At 37.1% G+C, this 19616-nt stretch overlaps 1 protein-coding gene across 4 annotated transcripts in view; it reads left to right on the top strand.

Moving 5' to 3' along the window:
- BRINP3 (BMP/retinoic acid inducible neural specific 3) overlaps positions 1-19616 on the top strand; it is a 190983-nt gene that overhangs the window by 109827 nt on the left and 61540 nt on the right. For all 4 annotated transcript variants that reach the window (XM_015869841.3, XM_085511992.1, XM_015869843.3 and 1 more), the window contains one exon: positions 7648-7838. In XM_015869841.3, coding sequence (XP_015725327.1) covers positions 7648-7838 — 191 coding nt within the window. The remainder of the gene's footprint in view (positions 1-7647; positions 7839-19616) is intronic.

Below are 19616 nucleotides of genomic sequence, written 5' to 3'. Positions count from 1 at the left end.
AAGGAAAAACTAAAACCTAGGGACAGTTCTTCTAAAAACACTTGGCAATTCCAGCTTTAAACTGCATTAGATACAGCTCCCAAAGCCTCAAGATCTCCTGCAGGGAAACTGGGGTAGAGAGTATCCTTTTCTCGTCCCTCTTAGTACCACTTAACAAAGGCTCTACAATGCAGTAACTGCCATATACTTGGAAAAAATCACCACTTAGAAGTAGACCTGTTGACTTCTGGGCTCTGTCAAAGCTTAATGAAGTCAAAAGGATTTTTTATATTAACTTTGATGGGCTTTGATTTAGGTCTCTAGCCTCAATTTTAAGACATAATTTAAGGCACACCTGCTACCTTCCATTATCATTGGATGGGTGGCAAATAATTTGAAAAATTGGCTGATTAAAATAATTATAGGAAATTAGTAATTTCTAAAAATGCTTTCATATGGTAGCTAATAACCCTATACTTTCCTGTAAGTGCTAGTTCTCATTTGGGAGTTAAATTGAATGGGGATTCCCAGAGATGCTTATTCATATTTTAACACTTAATTTGATTCTTTTATTTCTATAATGTATTCACACTTTCTCTTTAATTATGAGTAGTTTTATTCTGAAACCTTTATTGCTTATGCAGCTTCTTGAAATCAGAAGACCATATATTTTTTTAATTTTTTATTTTAATTATTCCCCAGTTGTTTGCATTCATGGCCAGAAAGGGAAACTTGGCAAATCAATGATCTTTCTGTAAGATTTGTGTGCCTGTGACCATTTGGCTTTCATGAATATCCCTTTTTGACCATAAAGGGAACTCTTCCACATGGTTGTTTGCAATGCATTCCCAAGTCTTTGTTCACAAACACAGATATACAACCCTCAAGGGCAGTCTAAAATGAGAATTTAGAGAAGTTATACTTTTTTTGTGGTTCCACTAGATAATGTGGGAAATGACATTTCTCACTGCTTCTGTTTCTTATGTAAATTTTATCTGTTTGGGACATAAGGAAAGTTAAATGTCTGTAATGAGTAACTTCAAGTTGCGTGATGCAAGGACAGTATGTAATCCTGTGAGGCAGAGCAAAAGCCAAGACTCAGAAGCATGAACAAATTCTCTTGCCTGTGTATAGGAGTAACCTCTTCTGCTTTTGCATTATCTGTAGGCAGAATCAAATTTGTAGGAAAAAAAGGAGAGATGCAGATGCTCACAATTTTCAATTTTGCATATAAATGGGAATATTGTATTGAGGTGGGACATTACCAGTAGGTGAGGCAATTTTCCCTACTCTTCTGGGACAGCTCATGTCCTGCAAGCTTTAGCAAAACTGCAAATTTACACAATCCAGAAGAAAATTTTGGTTGTTCAGAACAGCTTTAGGGGAAGGGTGAGAAAAGACTCTTTTGGACAAAGCCCTGAGTATCTTATCTAATTAGACTTGCTTTGCACAAGAGACTGGACTCCAAAACCACCACCTTCCAACAGAAATTATTTTCTGATTCTGTGAAATGTAATGTATTTCTGAATTCTCTGTTAGCTTTCAGCTAGCACTTCCAATAATCAAAGATTGTCCTTTGAGTGAGAAACAGCACACAATCTTTTTTGTTTGTGTTTTTTTTTTCCTATATTTGTTCTTTTTTTCCTTTTGCTTGCCTACAGCATGATGCAACAACAGTCTATAATAATAAATCCCATAATATACAAAAGCATCAGCTGCCATAAACCTCAACGGTTTACAGCAAATAGGATAGAGCAGTGAGCTGAAGAACTGGAAGTTACTGTGAAGCCTAGGGCACCACTGTGGAATAAGTGTAGGGTAAAAATGTCAGTGAATCCCACTTCAGATGCATTCATTTTAACACTGCCTTACATGTGGATGTCAAGGTTGCTTAACAAACTAATCGATTCTGTAATGGGAAAATAAAAGATAACTAATACACTGCAGTGAAATGATATGTCCTTTGGGACATGCCATTTGGGGGACTTAAGTCTGATTCTGGTGCTTTGCAAGAAGAAGACTAGGTTACCTTGGCATCTGGAAAAATTGTAACTGTTCCCAGTAAACAAATTTGCAGTGGGTTGCCAAGGCTTGTCATGAAATTAGCGCATCAGAAGCCAATTGGCTAAACAGCAAATGGTAATTTCAAATGTTGCAGATTGAGATTTTTTTTTCTACGATTGTCAGTCATAATTGCTCAAAGTGCTCATTACCAGATGATCAGTACATTCACCTGTGTGGATCAGTCAGAAAAAAAAAAAAAAAGGTAATTGTTTTCTTTACTACAGACCATCTTAGTGGACATCAGCAAATCAGCTTACCCCCAACCTCTTGTCATTCTCCTCTGCACCGATTAGAGTTCTGCAAATGTTTGATATTCACACCTTTACTATCTTGAATAAAAAGGATCTTGAGTAATAGACTGCATCACATACAGAGATGGGAGATACTTTCTGGTGATGTAAATTGGTGAATTCTATGAATTTGAAAGGATGTATGATCATTTGCACTAAGTGCTGATATGAGTTTTACTTTCTGTGATGCTTCATTCAGGGTAAGGAATAAATAATTGGCAAACAAAGGAGGGAGAGACCAGTCCTAAATGATTAATGTGAGAAGGAAACTCAAAAATTTCTCATTGGACCTTCAGACCCTCCATGGGTCTGTAAAGCTTTCAGCATTTAAGACTAACAAAACTAAGGGGAAGTTAAAAAAAAAAACAAACAACAACCTGTTCTCTTTCTTTTCTCCCCCTGTGTGATCCAGGAAGGAAATATTCAGATCCTTTCACATAGGATATATATATGGAATCGGTGAGCGCTGTGTTCAGCCAAACCATTATGTCACATATGATGAAATTATGTCATATCTGGCCTAGCGGTGATTTAGATACTATCTGAAGCTGTGCACCTCCATCAGCCTCTGAGTTTGAGAAAATGACCTGATGAAATCCTCATAGCACATTGCTTTTATTGTTTTATTTATTTTTAATAAAATTGTATTCTGTGTCTTTATTACTGTATTCCATTGCAACTATTGCAACTGACATATATTTAATCATAAACTTTTGATAGGTTTATAGGCCAAAGATCTTTATGTGTTTATATGATACGTGTACATATACAAACACAGAGCTCTAAGTAAGAAACTGTGGTTGATGCTCAGATATATCTACCTTTGTGTGCTTTCTTTTCTCTATAATTTCCTCACTTTCTGGCTAGCAGTGATGTGAGTTGCCTGGATCACATTTTTCTATTATTACCCAGTCTACATACGAAAATATGAGACATCAAGGCATGTGATCCTTTCATCATTACAAAGCTGTGGGTACAAGGAAAAACTCTCTCAATAACTGAGGCGGAAAATAGCACTAAGTATTAAAATCACATGAATACATTTTATTCTGAATAACAAAATATGTTTACTCCAGTATACATTTCTATTTAGTTACAGTTGTTACTGTTTAATTTGAATTCTAATGTGCCAATGATAGTTATTTGCATTTTTTACTTAAATTTCTGAAGATTAATTGCTAATTTCTGAATGCCATCTATAAACTATTGTTCAGAAGTCTTCTATCTTAAAGGCCACAGATAGGCTATTTGACTAGGTAAATTTCTGTACACTTATTTCATTTTCTGAAAAATCAGCATGTGAATTTTTTTTCTTAGCATGGAAATTTAACTTATGAATACAAATACTTCACAATGTGCTCATAAAAGCCTGGAAATAAATAAATAGAATATAAAAGCTAAGGTATAGGCTTGTGAATTCTGGGGCTTATGTGGACATTTGTATGTATTTTGCCAAGGTCAGCCTATAGAGTGAATGTCAGCTCCCAGCCCACAGATAAATAACTTGGTCAGGGACAGGAGCTGTATGGAAGTAAAACAGCTGATTTCTTAAACCAGTCATTAGATTTTGTAGGATTTATTAGAATGACCAAATGCCATTAGACTATTTCTTTTAACCCCAGGAAGTGAACTAAATTGAATACCTTGAATTTTGTGAAGTAGACTGAACACTTCTTGTTGAGATTACAGGAAGCACAGCTTTACTTTTTAGCTAATGTCTAGATGTCTTAGTCTTTTCCGTGGTGGCAGTCTACAGACCTAAAAAAGCACAAGATTCATCCCCATTTTGAATGCGACAAGAGGATTTCTTTTTTTATGGGTTTAATTTTTCCTAAATTAATGTAAAACTCAACTTCTCTCCTGCCACTGATGTTCCTTCACAATTTTGCTGCTTGCATACAGAACCCTGTTACCACTCTGCAGCAAAATGGTTGAGCCCAAGTTACAACATATGGTGGGGTTCTCTGCTTTTTTCACCCACCTTAATCCTTTCCCTAGCAAGTGCACAATCAGCTGAAATAATTCTTGAATCAACCTGAATCAAGTTTGTTGGACGTCAAATATTTTTGAAATATACCTAAATGCACTCATTATCACTGTAGTGCTTGAAAATATCAGCAATGAATTAGATTGAGATGCCACACAAGAACAACACAGAGAGATTGGAAGAGAAAGCTTCCTTTGTGTTTACAGCAAAGGCCACATCACTAGAGCTGTGAGCCTTCACTCAGCCTTGGGAAATGTAATCTGATGTGATCTCTCTTTGGTTACAAAGCACGGGGAATAGCACGTATCTGTTGTGGAGCAGAGACAGAACGACAGGGCTGGGGATGAGCAGAGTGCTGATGGGGGATCTGCCTGCCAAAATGTGCCCACCAGTGGCTGCTGCAGCGGGTGTGGGTCAGTCAAGCAGAACCATGAGGACAGTATGACGTGATAGCTGTGAGGGAATTCAAAAGGTTATTTTCCTTGATGTTTTCTGATCAAAACAAAGCAACACAGAATGATTCATTTTTGACATAGTTTTTGGAAATGGGAGCCTTTTCATTGTTCTGATCTTTGCCTCCTGGAGAACAAGAGTGTTTGATGGGAGAAAAATAAACAAACTCTGTTTTAATAATAATAAAGCCTGTCAGGACTCTGTTGAAATACGATCTGGATGGAAATGGTCCCACTATCTCTACTAATAACTAGTATGGATCAATCAAAAGGGCTCTGAGTTTGCACCATGGGAGGCAAGGGTGGCATGACAGCTTATGAAACACAAAGAACCTCTTTTTTCCTTTACTTTCCAGAAATTTCCCACGTTTACCTTACAATTCATTATAAGCCATTTTCAGTAGAAATCTGATTGCAAAAGTCACTTTAATCTAAATACATTAGCTGAGACACCTGGAAAAGGGTGAAAAGTAAATTAGCTCCCATAATGAAATTCTGCAACTTTTCTGAGCTGACGGAACTCATCACTGATTCAGCGTTTACCCCCTGTGAGCTGTGACATTGTCTGCTCCAACAGTGCTGTGTCTTCACAGTACCACATACAGCTGCACAATGCCCACGGCCCCTGGTTCCGCTGTCAGAAATACTGACTAGCATTGCAGGGCAGGTTTTGAAAAGGCAGGCTTTTTCATAGGCATAACTGAACACCAGCAATGCTGGAACCTGGACCAGATTTTGTGTCGCCAGCCATGAGGTTCTACTGCCCTCCAGCTCTCTGCTCAGTGCCACCGGTGTGGAAGCATTCTGGTGTGCATAATGGCCCACCTGGCCACAAGACCTGCACTACCGTTGTGTTAGGATGGTGTGGCAACATGTAGCACATGAGCCTGTGCTAATACAATTATGTGTAAGCCTCTTCTGCCAGGTGAATTCAGCCTGCTTTGCTGGAGGTTTTGATATTAAAAGTGAATGCTTGTCTATTAATTACAGCAGAAGGATTAGGTAGGTGGATGGGGAAACACTGTTATTTATGGAGGCTGCTTTAATTCCTGGTTCTTGGGAGTTCAAAAAATTCCCTCTTTGATGGCTGCATGTGCAGAAAAAGAAACCCATTAGGAAACTACAGGGGAAGAAGCATGAGTGGAAAAAAACTGTCAGAGTACACATGGAATGGCCTGGGCAGCAGCTGTCCCTTCCAGGACAAAGTGAACACGGTAGACTAGCCCAGCAGGCCTACTTAGGTAAGAGAATCCTGGACAACCACAGCTTTTACCTGTATAAGCCCTGGAGGGCCTGTCTGTCCTCTGAATTTGTGAGGCATTGGGAAAAGCTGTAATACTCATTGATTAACACTGAACACACTCCTCTTCCTCCAAACACAAATGAATTTTGCAAGTAGAGGTAAATGTGTACAATCAAAATATGTCAGCAGATGTGTTGTCCTGCATGGAGGCACACATTCTTCATTTAGCATTACTCACCACCAAGATTATCTCTTTTTAAAGAAGACGTCATGCTTCCATCCTACATATTATCCCTCTACAGCTATATTTGTTGGCACATAAGCCTGCCTGAAGTTGGCATCCCATCCTTTGTATGGGCAAAATGCCACTATGGCAGATGGGTGAGAAATGAAACTAGAGTGAGTGGCAAGTCAGAGAATATCAGGACAGTTTCCTTTCCAGGATCAAGGAAGCAGCATTCTGTGGGAGCTGCTCAGCTCCTGAAACACAGGTGGAATGACATTATTCCTTGATTCTTGAGCAGATAAACACAGAAGAGTGCTAGCTACCAAACAGATGTTTGGAAACTGAGAAAAGTGTTTTTGTGGTACTTGGGTTGCACAGAAGAAAATGCTGAGTCAATAATTTACTTTTCTAATTCATTTTACAAAGAGTTTTGTTTAGACGCATCACTAATTAATGAGTTTTTTGTTTAGCCTGTAATGCAGGGGAAAAATATATCTATGAAGTAAACAATTAGATTGGAATATTCCTTAAAAATTTATCACCAGTTGGTCTGTACTTAAACTGTACTTAAGAACGTACTTAGTTAATCAAATGAGATTTTGTTTTGCTTTTTTCTTAATTATCCTATGGGAGCTACATTTTCTAAACTCTTGGAACGTACTTTTCCATTTCTCTTTAGTGAAAAAAGTGAGAGAACCACAACCTAAGATGTTTTGATGTTTTCCTCCCTCTCTGTTCCTTCCTTCCTTCCTTCCTTCCTTCCTTCCTTCCTTCCTTCCTTCCTTCCTTCCTTCCTTCCTTCCTTCCTTCCTTCCTTCCTTCCTTCCTTCCTTCCTTCCTTCCTTCCTTCCTTCCTTCCTTCCTTCCTTCCTTCCTTCCTTCCTTCCTTCCTTCCTTCCTTCCTTCCTTCCTTCCTTCCTTCCTTCCTTCCTTCCTTCCTTCCTTCCTTCCTTCCTTCCTTCCTTCCTTCCTTCCTTTCTTCCTCCCTTCCTCCCTTCCTTCCCTTCCTTCCCTTCCTTCCCTTCCTTCCCTTCCTTCCCTTCCTTCCCCCCCATTTCTTCCCTCTTTACTTCCCTCCTTCCTTCCTTTTCTCTCTGTTTCTTTCTGGAGACTGAGACAGAGAATTTCAAATACAGAAACTAAATGTAGCTGCTTATTCACTTTTTCTTTGTTTATTTTTAAACAAACAGATTTTGTTGTCTGAAAATGTACATCTGAAGGCCTACTTAGCACTGGATCCATGGAAGCTCTTGTGCGTGTACTTAAGCACAGAAGTACCTCAGTTTACCACCAGGAAGGTTTATCTAACAGCTATGCAAACATCAACTTGACACTTTATTTCTGGCAAAACAAGACATGCAGAGGATGTCACTGATGGAGACTGTGGTTTCTGTTTCCGTATGCAGGAGAGGAGTCGCTCACAATTTTTGTGGACAAAAGGAAGCTGAGCAAGAGGTCAGATGGAAGTGATCCCAGCACCAACAGCTCTGTGGTGACTCTGGAGACCTTGCACCAGCTTGCAGCCTCCTACTTCATTGACAGGGACAGCACACTGCGCAGACTCCATCACATCCAGATAGCTTCCACTGCCATAAAGGTATGGGGATTCCACTGAGGCAAACCCATGGATGTGTTTCTAGATTCACTAGCTGCTCTTCAGGAGAGGCGTATTTCAAACAGTAAGCAAAGACTGATTAGGAAAATAACCATGTTTCTCCTAATCGTTTTTGTTTTGTTTTGTTTTACCTGCATCAAAGCATTAAATTTATAATAAAGAGGATAGCTTAGAAAAGGGTCCAACACACTGAAATTATTACTTTTGATGAGTGATACATAATTTGGATGGCCCTTTAGGTCACTGAGAAAATCTTCATGTGTGTTTTCCACAAATGTGTCTATAGACAGACCTGTGTAGGTCTAGAGACATATACAGTTTACATATTGTTTATGCTTTCCTTCAAAAAATGCTTTAAAGTGTAGCTTCAGCTCTTCTGATCAAATTACTTTTTACCAATCTTAAAACAAACAAACAAACAAACAAAAAAACAGCACCCAAAAAAAAAAAAAAAAAAAAAAAAGAGTTCTTGGATCTATAGTCCTATTTTCTGTCCTGCCTACTGACTGCAGTAGGACACCCAGAACACTGGGAGATTCTTGGCTAAGATCAGAACCTCCACAGATATTATATAAATCAACAACTGTTCTCTTGCTCAAATCTTTACCGTAATGTTGCTTATTGGGTACAACTTTGCTCAGTACATTTCCAGAGTTGAGGATAAAATAAAAATGTAATTTGCAGTTGAATACATGTTGATTTCTATATAAGTATATATATATGTTTAAATATAAGATGTGATTTAAAATTCATTGCATTTATTCAGTCTTCCTACTCTCCAGTAAGGTCCTCATTAATGACAATCTGAGGCCAATTTTCACTTGCCAGCCACCTTAGCTATTGCTCAAGTAAACATAAATCCACCTCCTCAGCTGCACTAGATCCTTTACAAATAAGGATACATGAAGAATTTGTGGCAGGGCAGCACATGCTTTGTTTGTCTGCCAGTATGTGAAGGATGTTCCTCCTGCCCCATTGATCTTGTTAGCAAATCCCAGCTCAGAGCTGGTCAGTCGCAGGGCAGTGTTAGGGTCTTCAGGCAGCACAGATGAAAATACAGATGAACAAACACAAAGTCCAGTCGATCTCATCTAGGGACTGTCTCTTGGATCGTGCAGTCTTGCTGCAGACTGTGGTGCTGCCTATTCCTCTGTTCTGACTTGTATGCTCAGCCTCACTATTTATTATGCAGATCTGCAAAAAAACATTTAAAACTAGTCTGCTTCCTTCAAAACAGACAATTTTTTCCTTCTGTGTTAAGACAATTCATGGGAAGAAATAAGTGGTAACTGAAGTGCTAGAATACAGAAATACAAAGACGAGGCTGACTCTGAAGGAGATTTTTCCTATTTGCTGTATTTTTAAAGCAAATTTGTGCCACACCACAAAGCTCAACTATTCTTGCTAACGATTTACATAATGAATGTTCTACATGCCCAAAGTTTGTTACAAACAGCACAGTGTTCTCTCCACACCCTCGCTGTTCATGAAATAGATGCAAATAAAAGCTGTAGTCCATAAGCAAATCTGATTTGGGTAATTGAGTGCAGCAGGTCTCTAGAAAATGGTTTTCATGTCGGATACAACAGCGCTGATACATGAAACCTTCATTTTGTATCTTCCTTTATTGAGACCTGGAATATTTGCATTAGAGATTTCTATTGTCAGAACACTTAACTGAACAAAAAAACTTGTTTCTGTTGAAGGCTAGGAACACAAAAGCAGCTATGGAAATGCTTCCTCAGTTTATCCTACACCCTTCTGAGAATTCCACTACAAAGGGACTGGAACAAGCGGGGGTGTTTTCTGCACATTGTAGAAAGCCCTGAAATTCTGAGTCATAAGCTTTACAGGCAATATCCAATCATTTTTTGATTGTTGTCTAGTTAATAACAACAAGAAGACGCGTTCTGAATCTATTTAGTATTTGATCTTATCATTTATAATTCACATGCAGATAGCAATTCTATGTCTTAAGCATCATCTGCATGTACTTGAAGTTTCAATTAACTGTAAAGAAAAGAACTAAAAGGATAAGGCTTTTTTGAATTGTTTGTTTTCCCCTCTTTTTTTGTCAGTAAATTTTAGTTACATTCTGGTTGGCTTCTGGATGGCAGTATTCTAGACTCTGGTGTACTACTGAAGTTGTTCACAGGAACAGGGAACTGAGAATATAGATACAGCTTCTATTACTCATACCCTCACTATGAGAAACCGAACTGTATTTTGGGGAACGTGCATCTGAATGAAAAAAGCGAAGAAACATTATGAATGGACGAGATTTCAAACACAAATCAAAATACATGGTTTGGGAGAGAATCGTGGAAGCATAGAATGGTTTGTGTTGAGATGGGTCTTAATGATCATGCAGTTCCACCCCCCCTACAGAGGGTTGGTTGCCACCCACCAGATCAGGTTGCACAGGGCCTCATCCAAACGGGCCTTGTATGACTCCAGGGATGGAGCATATGCAGCTTCTCTGGGCAGCCTGTTCTAGTGTCTCTGAGTAAATTTCTTCCTAATAATAATTTCTTCCTAACATCTAATCTAAATCTTCTCTCTTCTAAGCCTGGGGATCAGAGACCTGGGCACAGTACTGCAGATTGAGCATCATGAGGGCAGGGTAGAGGGGGACAATCTCCTCCCTCTCCCTGCAACCACCTCTCAGTTGATGCAGGCCAGGGTACCATTGGCAGGCCAGGCTGCAAGCACACACTGCTGGCTCATGTCCACCTTTTTGTTTGTCAGGAGTTCCAATTCCTTCTGTGCAGGGCTGCTGTCCACAACTACTTCTCCCAGTTTGGACATGTATCTGGGATTGCCCCAGCCCAAGTGCAGCACCTTGCACTTTACCCTATTGAACCTCATGATGTTCACGTGAGCACACTTTTCAAAAGTGATGTTTTGGTTTTGGTTGTATTGTAAATTAGTAATATGTCAGTAAGATTTACTTGAGACAATTAATACTCAATAAATTGTTGTATCCTAATATCAAATTATTTGAGATGTATGCTACCCGAATTTCTTTTCTTACAGGTTTTTATACATTAGACTGTGGGACTGATCAGCAAAATAAGACTTTGATAAGTTTTGTTATTTGAGGTTTTCTATTAAATTCTGATTTACATTGCACGAAATGGAAATATTAGGGAGAGGGAAGTGAGAATTAACATTCAGGTTTTCATGTTTAATTCCTATTTATCTTATTCATACCAAAAGCTGTTTGTGCAGCATGAAGAAAGGATCACAAGAAATGTACTTAATGAATCAAGATTGTTAATCAAATTTTTTTGTAATCAAGTTTCTCAGTTGTGGCGTAATTATCCTCAAAAATAACATGAGCACAACTAATTAAAGCTTCACAGTTTTCCATTGTTTTCATTGTTTACTACACATAAAATGAGGAAAAATCACAAAATCACAATATTTTCCAACTGGAAATCAAATATTCATGGGAGCAACCCAGATCCTATATCAATATTTACTTTATTTAAAAGTCCCTGATATGTACATTCTTCCAATATTATTTTAATGCATGCATTTTACTAATAGTAGTCAGGCTCATGTGCTAAAACAGCAGTTTGCAGCCTCGAGGGCATCACTGGAAACTCTCCAAGAGCCTCGGGGCTGCATGTAATTTGCATATGCATTTACATGAATGCATATCCTGTTGTATTTGAAATATTACAGATCTAACATTACTTCTCTTGTATGCTCATTTTAGAAGCTTTTTCCTATGAACATTTCTCTTCAGATGCAATGACAGCTGTTAAGTCTCCCTATTAACATGCATATTAGGATGACGGAGTGTGTGCTCCTTGTATTTGATAAAATCCTCTAAACTTATGGAAACATAATACAAATAAAGCCAGCAAATGTTTTTCTTTCTATTTATGCTATCTTTAACAAGCAATATCCTCAGCTCTTCCTGCTCAGTGTCGTTCTTGCCTGTGTGCAGCCATACTAATTTGAATCTATTGGAGATCTAATCATAATCAGAGGTCCAGGGGAAGGTCGAATGACTTAAGACCCAAAACTATCCAATGACTCGAACCAATATGACCCACCTCTTTCCTTCACCTGATTAATGGGTGGTGAAAACAAGACTTGAAGTTCACAACTCATGTTCTGTGATTCTAACAGCGTGTTCCACTGCTGCCCAGTGGCAGAATGACCTGTACTACTCTGCGGTCAAGCAGTCACTCTCCTAACACTTGGTTAGAAGACTTTTTCAAAATTGGGTAGACTAGATAGGACTGTGCATAGCGTCCCAACTTTTTTCTGCTGTCTTAACAGCTGGGAGACATGGTAGTATAAGTTCCTGCACAAGTGACCCTGAGTCCTGTTTGTTAGATGCTGCTGTCAAACTACCGCTATTATCAGTGAGTTAACTCACACCACTGCCTGCCCTTGACTAGGATTTACAGTAAAGAGGTGCTGTGTTGAGAAGAGCATGGAGCTTTATAGGACCATAATTGTGAGGATGTTCTGATCTCTTGCTGAGTGGAGTTATGCAGAAAAGATAAGAAACACATTGACAGCATGGAAGATTAAATATTATTGAACAATATTACTACAAGTTGCAAAGGGATAAACACATTTATGTCAGACAGTTATAACACTGATGCTTAATAAAATGAAGTGCTATACTAGCTGTGTTTTGGAGGATATCTTCTTACATCTCAGAACAGATCTTATTTTTAGGGAAAACCTTTCAGGGAGTTGGAGAAGGTAAATAGTGTAGGTGTTAGGTTAGGGTCCAAACAGCTGAAGGACAGCTACAGTGCATCAAAGGAACAGGAGGGAACAGAACAGATGCATAAATTGAATTTTCCAGCAGCTATTTACAGCCAGATTACAGCCCATTTATTCCATCTGAGTGAGAATGAATAACCATCCGTGAGAATCTGCCCTCTCACTACAATTAAATTTCATTGTGCAATTTGCTTTCTCTTTCCCCAAAACACCTTTTCATTTATTTATTTTAATTTTATTTTATTTTTTATTTTTATTTTATTTTATTTTTTAACTATTAGAACTTTAAGCAATTTGTTTTCTTGGAAAACTCTAGATTGCAAATAATGTATAACAGGGATCTATTGTAATGGTAAATATATCTGATTACCTATAATTAACCCATGAATAACTCATGGTGGGCTGCAAAAGAAAAAACTTAAATGTAATAAAATTAGCTTTCCACTCAAAACTCATTTTGAAATCCAGACCTTTTGTTTGCTTGCCTCTTTGTTTGGTCTGCAAAAGTTTGCCTTCTTTTTGTTTTCTTTCATACCTCCTATTTGACTGTGCTTTTCTGTGGGTTCAGCTAATTGCTGTAATCAAAAGTGGAAATGCTGAATTGCTATAAAGACTCATTCTTTTGTCAAATCCCTGAAGAATCCTAAACATTTTCACAATTTTTCTTAGTTGCTAAATTTTGAATCTTTTGAAGTTTAGGTCTTGAGCTTTTCTTGCCAAAGTTTTTTTCTTAGTTTGTGGTAAGGATTTAAGACCCAAGCCTTGCGAATGACCATAACTTAAGAAGCTCAAAGATGTGAGCATGAGCGAAGCTTTAACTTGTAAAATTGCAGTTAGAAACACTGAGCTGGGAATGCTCAATGAATCAGTTTTCTGTTAACTCCACTGAAGAAGTTACATAGTAAATGTGTGTTTAATTAAGCACACTAGGTAACTAAAAGCCAGACAACGCTGTCCCTCTTCAGAAGTTTGTATCTTCTGCATCAGGTAATATTAATTCATCATTTCAAAGAAAAGCCATGAATCTTTTGTCTTGAGGTGGCAAACTCTAATGAAATTTTGGTGAGAATTCAGTACTTCTGCAGGCTACTTTGAAAGTCTCACAGTCTGTTATAAGCTTCACAACTCAGCTATGTATATGCATAGGTATAAATTTTTAAGTTTAAATTTGAGTTATTATCTTACTAGCTCAACTGGAAACTGAATTTTGGCTTCTAATTTCCACTATGTGTTGAGCATCATCTTCTACCGAAGGGCCTTTTGGTACTGTGAGTTTAGCAATGAATTTTGGTAGTCAAGTGTATATAGCTGATGGTCTGTTCTTTGAGCCTGGCAAGACTGCCATGAAGCATGGTACAGAACATCAACAAAAATGTGTAGACATAAGGCAGTAGTGCTGTAATGTTCTGCTGAAACAATTCCAGCATATTTCCCAGCAAGGTTTATTTGCTAGGGAGCATCTCTGAACTTCCCTTCTTGTCTGAAGCTCAATCTCTGGTATCTCTGGCATCTTGTTGTGCATGCTTGGCACAGCACTGACTTTGTGTTTGTTTCACTGTAAAATTAAACTATATGAGGCTCTGTATATTTATGTTTAAGAGGTGTTAGAGATCTTTGGACCAAATTTTCCACAGGCATTACAAAATATAATGAGTGCTATGTGAGGGTCATTAAATAATTCTAAGAATACACAAAATGTAAAGATCAAGGAATTATTGCTGTATTTTTTTTTATTTTTTTTTCAAGAGTTTAAAGCAATGAAATTAAATATAGCTTTAATTCACTTGGACAATAGAGTTCTAATTAAATCGAAACTCCACAACTGCTTTCCCTCAAAGATAGTGTAGAGGTCAGTTCTTCATTTGGTGTAAAAGAGCACAATTACTTTGAGAATCTGACCCTCGCTATCAAAGACGGTAAGAGAAATGGAAGGAGGGGGAGGATGAACTAGCAAGCAAATGCAATCACATTTTACTAAACACTTGCAGAATGCATACTCAGCAACATAATTGGCACAATGCATCACAGCAGCTGCAACACAACAATTGTAAAAGGATGTACTTTAGCAGCCTCTAATACAGACTACATTGTCTCATTATATTTTCAATATAGTGCATAGAAGAATATGTGCGAGGAGCTATAACATTGCCGCCTAGCTGGTCACACAGCTTGAAACATCTTCAAAGCAACAAAATAGCACATATTGCAGATGCTAGGACAGATCTTTCAGAAAGACTTCAAATAATTATTCTATGGGGAAGAGAGAGGAGGAGAGGGGAGGATGGTGAAGAAGAGGAGAGAAAAAGAGAGGAGAGGAAAACTCCAATCTGACACAGGCTACAAATAGACAAATGTAAGCAAGAGTCTTTAACAGCTTTCACACAGCTCTTGCCATCATTTAAAAAGGTTCTTCAAATTGTTTACTTCCCTTCCATTCTCTTCCCTACTGAAACCAAAGAAAACTGCCATAAGTCAAAGAAGGACAGTTTTCATACTGGAAGATTTACAGTGAAAATACTGACATAAACATTAAGGGTGGAGCATTCCATAATTTTGAAGCAGTCAGATTATCCTAGATAAGATAATGAATAATATCTAGGAAAGTTAATTACCATAATTTAATCTTGTTAATCAATGACTTTATTCTGAGGAGGCCTTTCTTGATGAAAATATAAGAAGCTGGCATATGTCTATAAGATATAATATAAGCATTTATATACTATTACAATGTAATTTTTTAATTTCCCCCTCCCCACTTTTTCTTCTGATCTTACCTCCTTTTTTAGATTTGCATGCTTGCAAAAGGTTAAGATCTCTTTCTTCTTTCCTGTATTTTGGTTGAAGTTATGCACTTGACTTTAGGATATATAATTCTTTGGCCCAGGCATTTTCACCAACATTGAGCCCAGAAAAATTAATGAAACAATTTCTTAGACAAGATTTTGTATTCTGAACAATTAAAAAATAATTAAAAAAAATCACTAAGACTTGTTCCATTTGCATTCACATATGACCTAATTAACAGGCCTTGATACTCAGTATTTACCTTTCTGTCTAGGTAACATTGCCCTGTGAGACTAATTCTAAGAGCAGCCTTCTCTATACTAAAAATTCTCTTTGTCTTCTTCATGAAATAAGAATACCAAGAATAACTCCATTGTTATTATCCAGAACTTTCCAAAAAAATTCATTCACTCTTGAAGTTATATAGATGGTGAATGAGTTCAGGTTTAGCAGAATAGCTTTCTGAAACATACTTAGTGCCATGGGGCAAAGGTGTATTCACTGTCAGAAATGTGGAAGTTTCATAGTGAAACTCCACAGTGTGCTATCAAATTTAACTTCGGTTTACGCTGGAGAGGATCTAGTCTTTCCTGATAAAAATATAGGATGTTGGTATGTCTATAGGCATTTGCCACACAGCTGTAATTCCTATGTCTCAAGTTGTATTTTTTTATTTTAAATTTCTCTTTATTAAATTGTTTCCATTTTATAATGACCTTCCATTACTGCAGATTTAGAAATATTTTAATACTGTTTTATATGCTCAAAGTTATTACTATTTTAGTTATTAATCTAACATGGCTAACATGAATCTAGTTGTACTTTTGTTTTTCTGAGTAAAACATAGAGTTTTCCATTTTACTTCCTGAGCTGATGTGTAGTTTTGAGCTGACAAAACCATCCCATGTCTGTAACTTTTTTTTTTTTTTTTGGTCAAATCTGCTTTAAGTTTATGGTGGGTGATATATTTTCAAACAACCGTCTTTTTTTCTTATGGTTTGTCACTTACAAATTTGTTTCTTTCCTTTTGCCTTGCCTTTTACAAACTTTTTTTTAAAATATTTTTTTTTCTAATCTAGAATAGAGTTCATTATCAAAGCTGAAAGCTTTCCATTTGCACTAAATTTTTTTTCTGATTTTTTTTTTTTATTATATACAGTCAGTTAATGATTACATTATTTGTTTGGTTTATTACAGACTTCTACCTAGAACAATGTAAATATTTCTATCTTGATCAAATTTAGCCTCAAAGAAGACAAAGGTTCAGTGTATTTACACTGTTTAATCTCACCTTGTACTTGCAGAAAGTTGACCTAACGTAGCAAGTTGATATCCCAAATAAAAAGCCTTGTTTCCAGTCTTTCTTACTCGGTGTTTCCTCAACTGCTCCATCTGTCTGAATCAATCCTGTCAATACAGACACTGCTGCCTGAACAACGGCATCTGGAACAGAAACAAGAAAAATTGGGAGGATGTTCCTATGAGTAACTTTGCTATGAAGATCAATTGCAGTAAATGATGAGTTTCACGTTTCTGACCACATGGGTGTATATAGTTTTATGTATCCCCTCCTTAGCCCCATAAAGATTTTCTTAACACCCAAGCCTGTAGAAGTATCTTGGATAACAAAGAGCTGAAATGCTACTGAGAATCTTACAATTCAAGCCATTACAACAACTTCGGTGACATAAAAGTCAGTTATGAAATTAAGCAGCAGCACTCTCAGTCTTGCAATGAGAACAGAGTTCATAGCTGCTTACATTTGCTTTGACTATGAGCACTGCTCTCTTACCTCACTTAAATTATCTAGAAAATATGAGGAAATGTGAACCCCTAAAACAGATTCAGCACTTAGTCCTACGTCGTATTATTCTTTAGCTAATTTGATATTGATTGGAGTTTGCAATGAAATTATGATAAACATTTGCATATGCTTTTTCTTAACAAGTAGTATCAAACAAGGAATGCATGCATTTAATTAAAAAAAAAAAGAAAAAAAAAAGAGCAAGAGATTTTATTTCTGAATCCAAAGTTTCTTAAAAATTAAGTAGCAAAGAAGTTGGTAAGTCTTACTGGCCTAATTCGAATAAGAATCATATTATCTGTATCTATGTACTATGCATGTCATATACATATGTTTACTGCACCAAAATTTGGATTCAGATTCCAATTTCAAACATTCTTTCTATGATTTTTCATAAATTTGTGAGATTTAAAGACCAAAGATTGCTTTTTCCACAGATTAAGTTACATAATAGTCATGGAAGAGTGTAACTAATTAGACTTACAGAGCAATTTAGCTAAACTATTCAACTAACACCGGAGGAATTCATATTTTCATATTTGCATATTTCTACAACCAATTTAGCTTTTAGCTGAGAGTTTCCTTTTAATTTGAAAAGCTGAGAGGTATTTAGTGATTAAATTATACATTAGTTGTTATTGATAACTTGGTAGTTAAGCAGGAAAATGTTTAATAAAGTGTATCATAAAACTGGTAATTTTGCAAAAACTGTATATTGAGAATTGGCAGTACCAATGAGACAGGAAGGGCAAAAGTGTTACAGCCATTTACCAGAGGGGATGAATAAGCAGGAAGCAAGAAGGATGGAATCTAAAAATAAATCCATGAAAACATACATGTGACCCAGAGAGAGAGCAAACCAACAGACATGCATATCATAGACAGGAATGTGATTTATTTTGAGAGGTTGGAATGACAGCCCCATAAGGGGTGGTTTGACTGGACCATGGAAAAATAAAGTAGACATGTAAAGTGTCCTGCTTCAGATGTCAGAGTGAGTTGGGGGCAGTGTTAGGAACTGTAGTGCTGTGGACATCAAGAATAAATTAGTAGCTTAGTTACACTGCATTCAAGGAGAGGAAATAAAAAGGCTGGGGATAGCTTAATTTAGTAAAATTTCAAGGATTTTAAAGTTTTAAACTCGCATGGAAATATTTAAACACGGGTAGCATCTCTTTGTAAGGTCTGGACCTTATTTAACCTGCCCTTATCTCTCTGATTTTGGGGCCTCAATAATTTAAAATTCTTTTTCTTCTAGTTATACTTCAAGTCCTAATGTTAACCTATAACACATATTTTTTAATTTAATGCAAGTTGTTTTTTTCTCTTTAACGTATATCATTTTAAAGCTGACCACATTAAGATGATCCAAAAATTATCTAAAGATCCTTTTTGCAGTTATCCTGACCTTCTCTTTCTTTCTCTTGTGGTTTCAAAATAGAAGACTTTGACTTTGTGTCTTTGACTTGCATCTTTTGGGTACCTTTTTTCCAACAAGATAATTATTTTCCATCCAACTGCAGTACAATTACTACTCATAATATCTGAGAGTCTTATGAATTACAAAGTGGTTCTGTCTTCATAAAAACGAATGAGGATGCAGTAAAAAATATGAGTATGCTCAGCATGGCACATAGGAACTGAGCCAATACTGGAAAATCCTTGAGTGGGTTTTGCAGTGGGGCAAAACAAACAGTCCCCCTTTACAGTAGGTGCCCCAGGATTCCTTTGGAAATGCTGTTGATTGTATAGTAATTGTATTGTGTTTGGAAAAAGACTCTGAAGTAGGCTGTGCTTCAGTACAGCTTCTTTGCCTTTGTGTTCTGCAGGTACTTCACAATTTTTTTATGCATGAAATGCTGTTTTAATTTGTAACCTGTGCTGTGCTCTTTGTTTCTAATTTTGTCTTATAAGTGGAATATACAGATTTCATTTATTCTTCATGGCTCAGCTGTCTCCTTAACCAATAGAAGCTGTGAAAAAATAGTAGTAGCATTCATATAAGTAAGATGTAGGCAAGCAGCACTGTCTAAGTGTAAGCTAAAACAAAATGTTCAGCTTTTATTGCATCTTTACTAAGATGTACATTACTTTTCCAAAAGAGAGCTGCACTCTCGCACATTTCTGAAAACTAGTTAGAAGGAAAAATGAACACCTCTCCTCTCTGTGAAAGGCTGAAAGTGCAGGTAATAAAGGCTCTTGCACTGGTCCTAGGCAGTCTTAGTTCATGGGGACTTCCCTGTTGCTTCAGATACAGATGCGTAGGAATGTGGCATCTGATAAGCAGCGTAAATTAAACTATCCTTGAAAAGGGAAAATAGTGGCTCCAAGTGTCAGACATGTCAATGCTGCCAGTGATTTCAGCTGGGGGAATTCCTTGCTTTCAAGTTCCAGACTCACAGAATTGTAGCGTGGTT

Source organism: Coturnix japonica, chromosome 11 (genome assembly GCF_054131305.1).
Source record: "Coturnix japonica strain WE chromosome 11, WE-NBRP24, whole genome shotgun sequence".
Taxonomy (NCBI): domain Eukaryota; kingdom Metazoa; phylum Chordata; class Aves; order Galliformes; family Phasianidae; genus Coturnix; species Coturnix japonica.
This window is presented reverse-complemented; position numbering and strand designations above follow the sequence as displayed.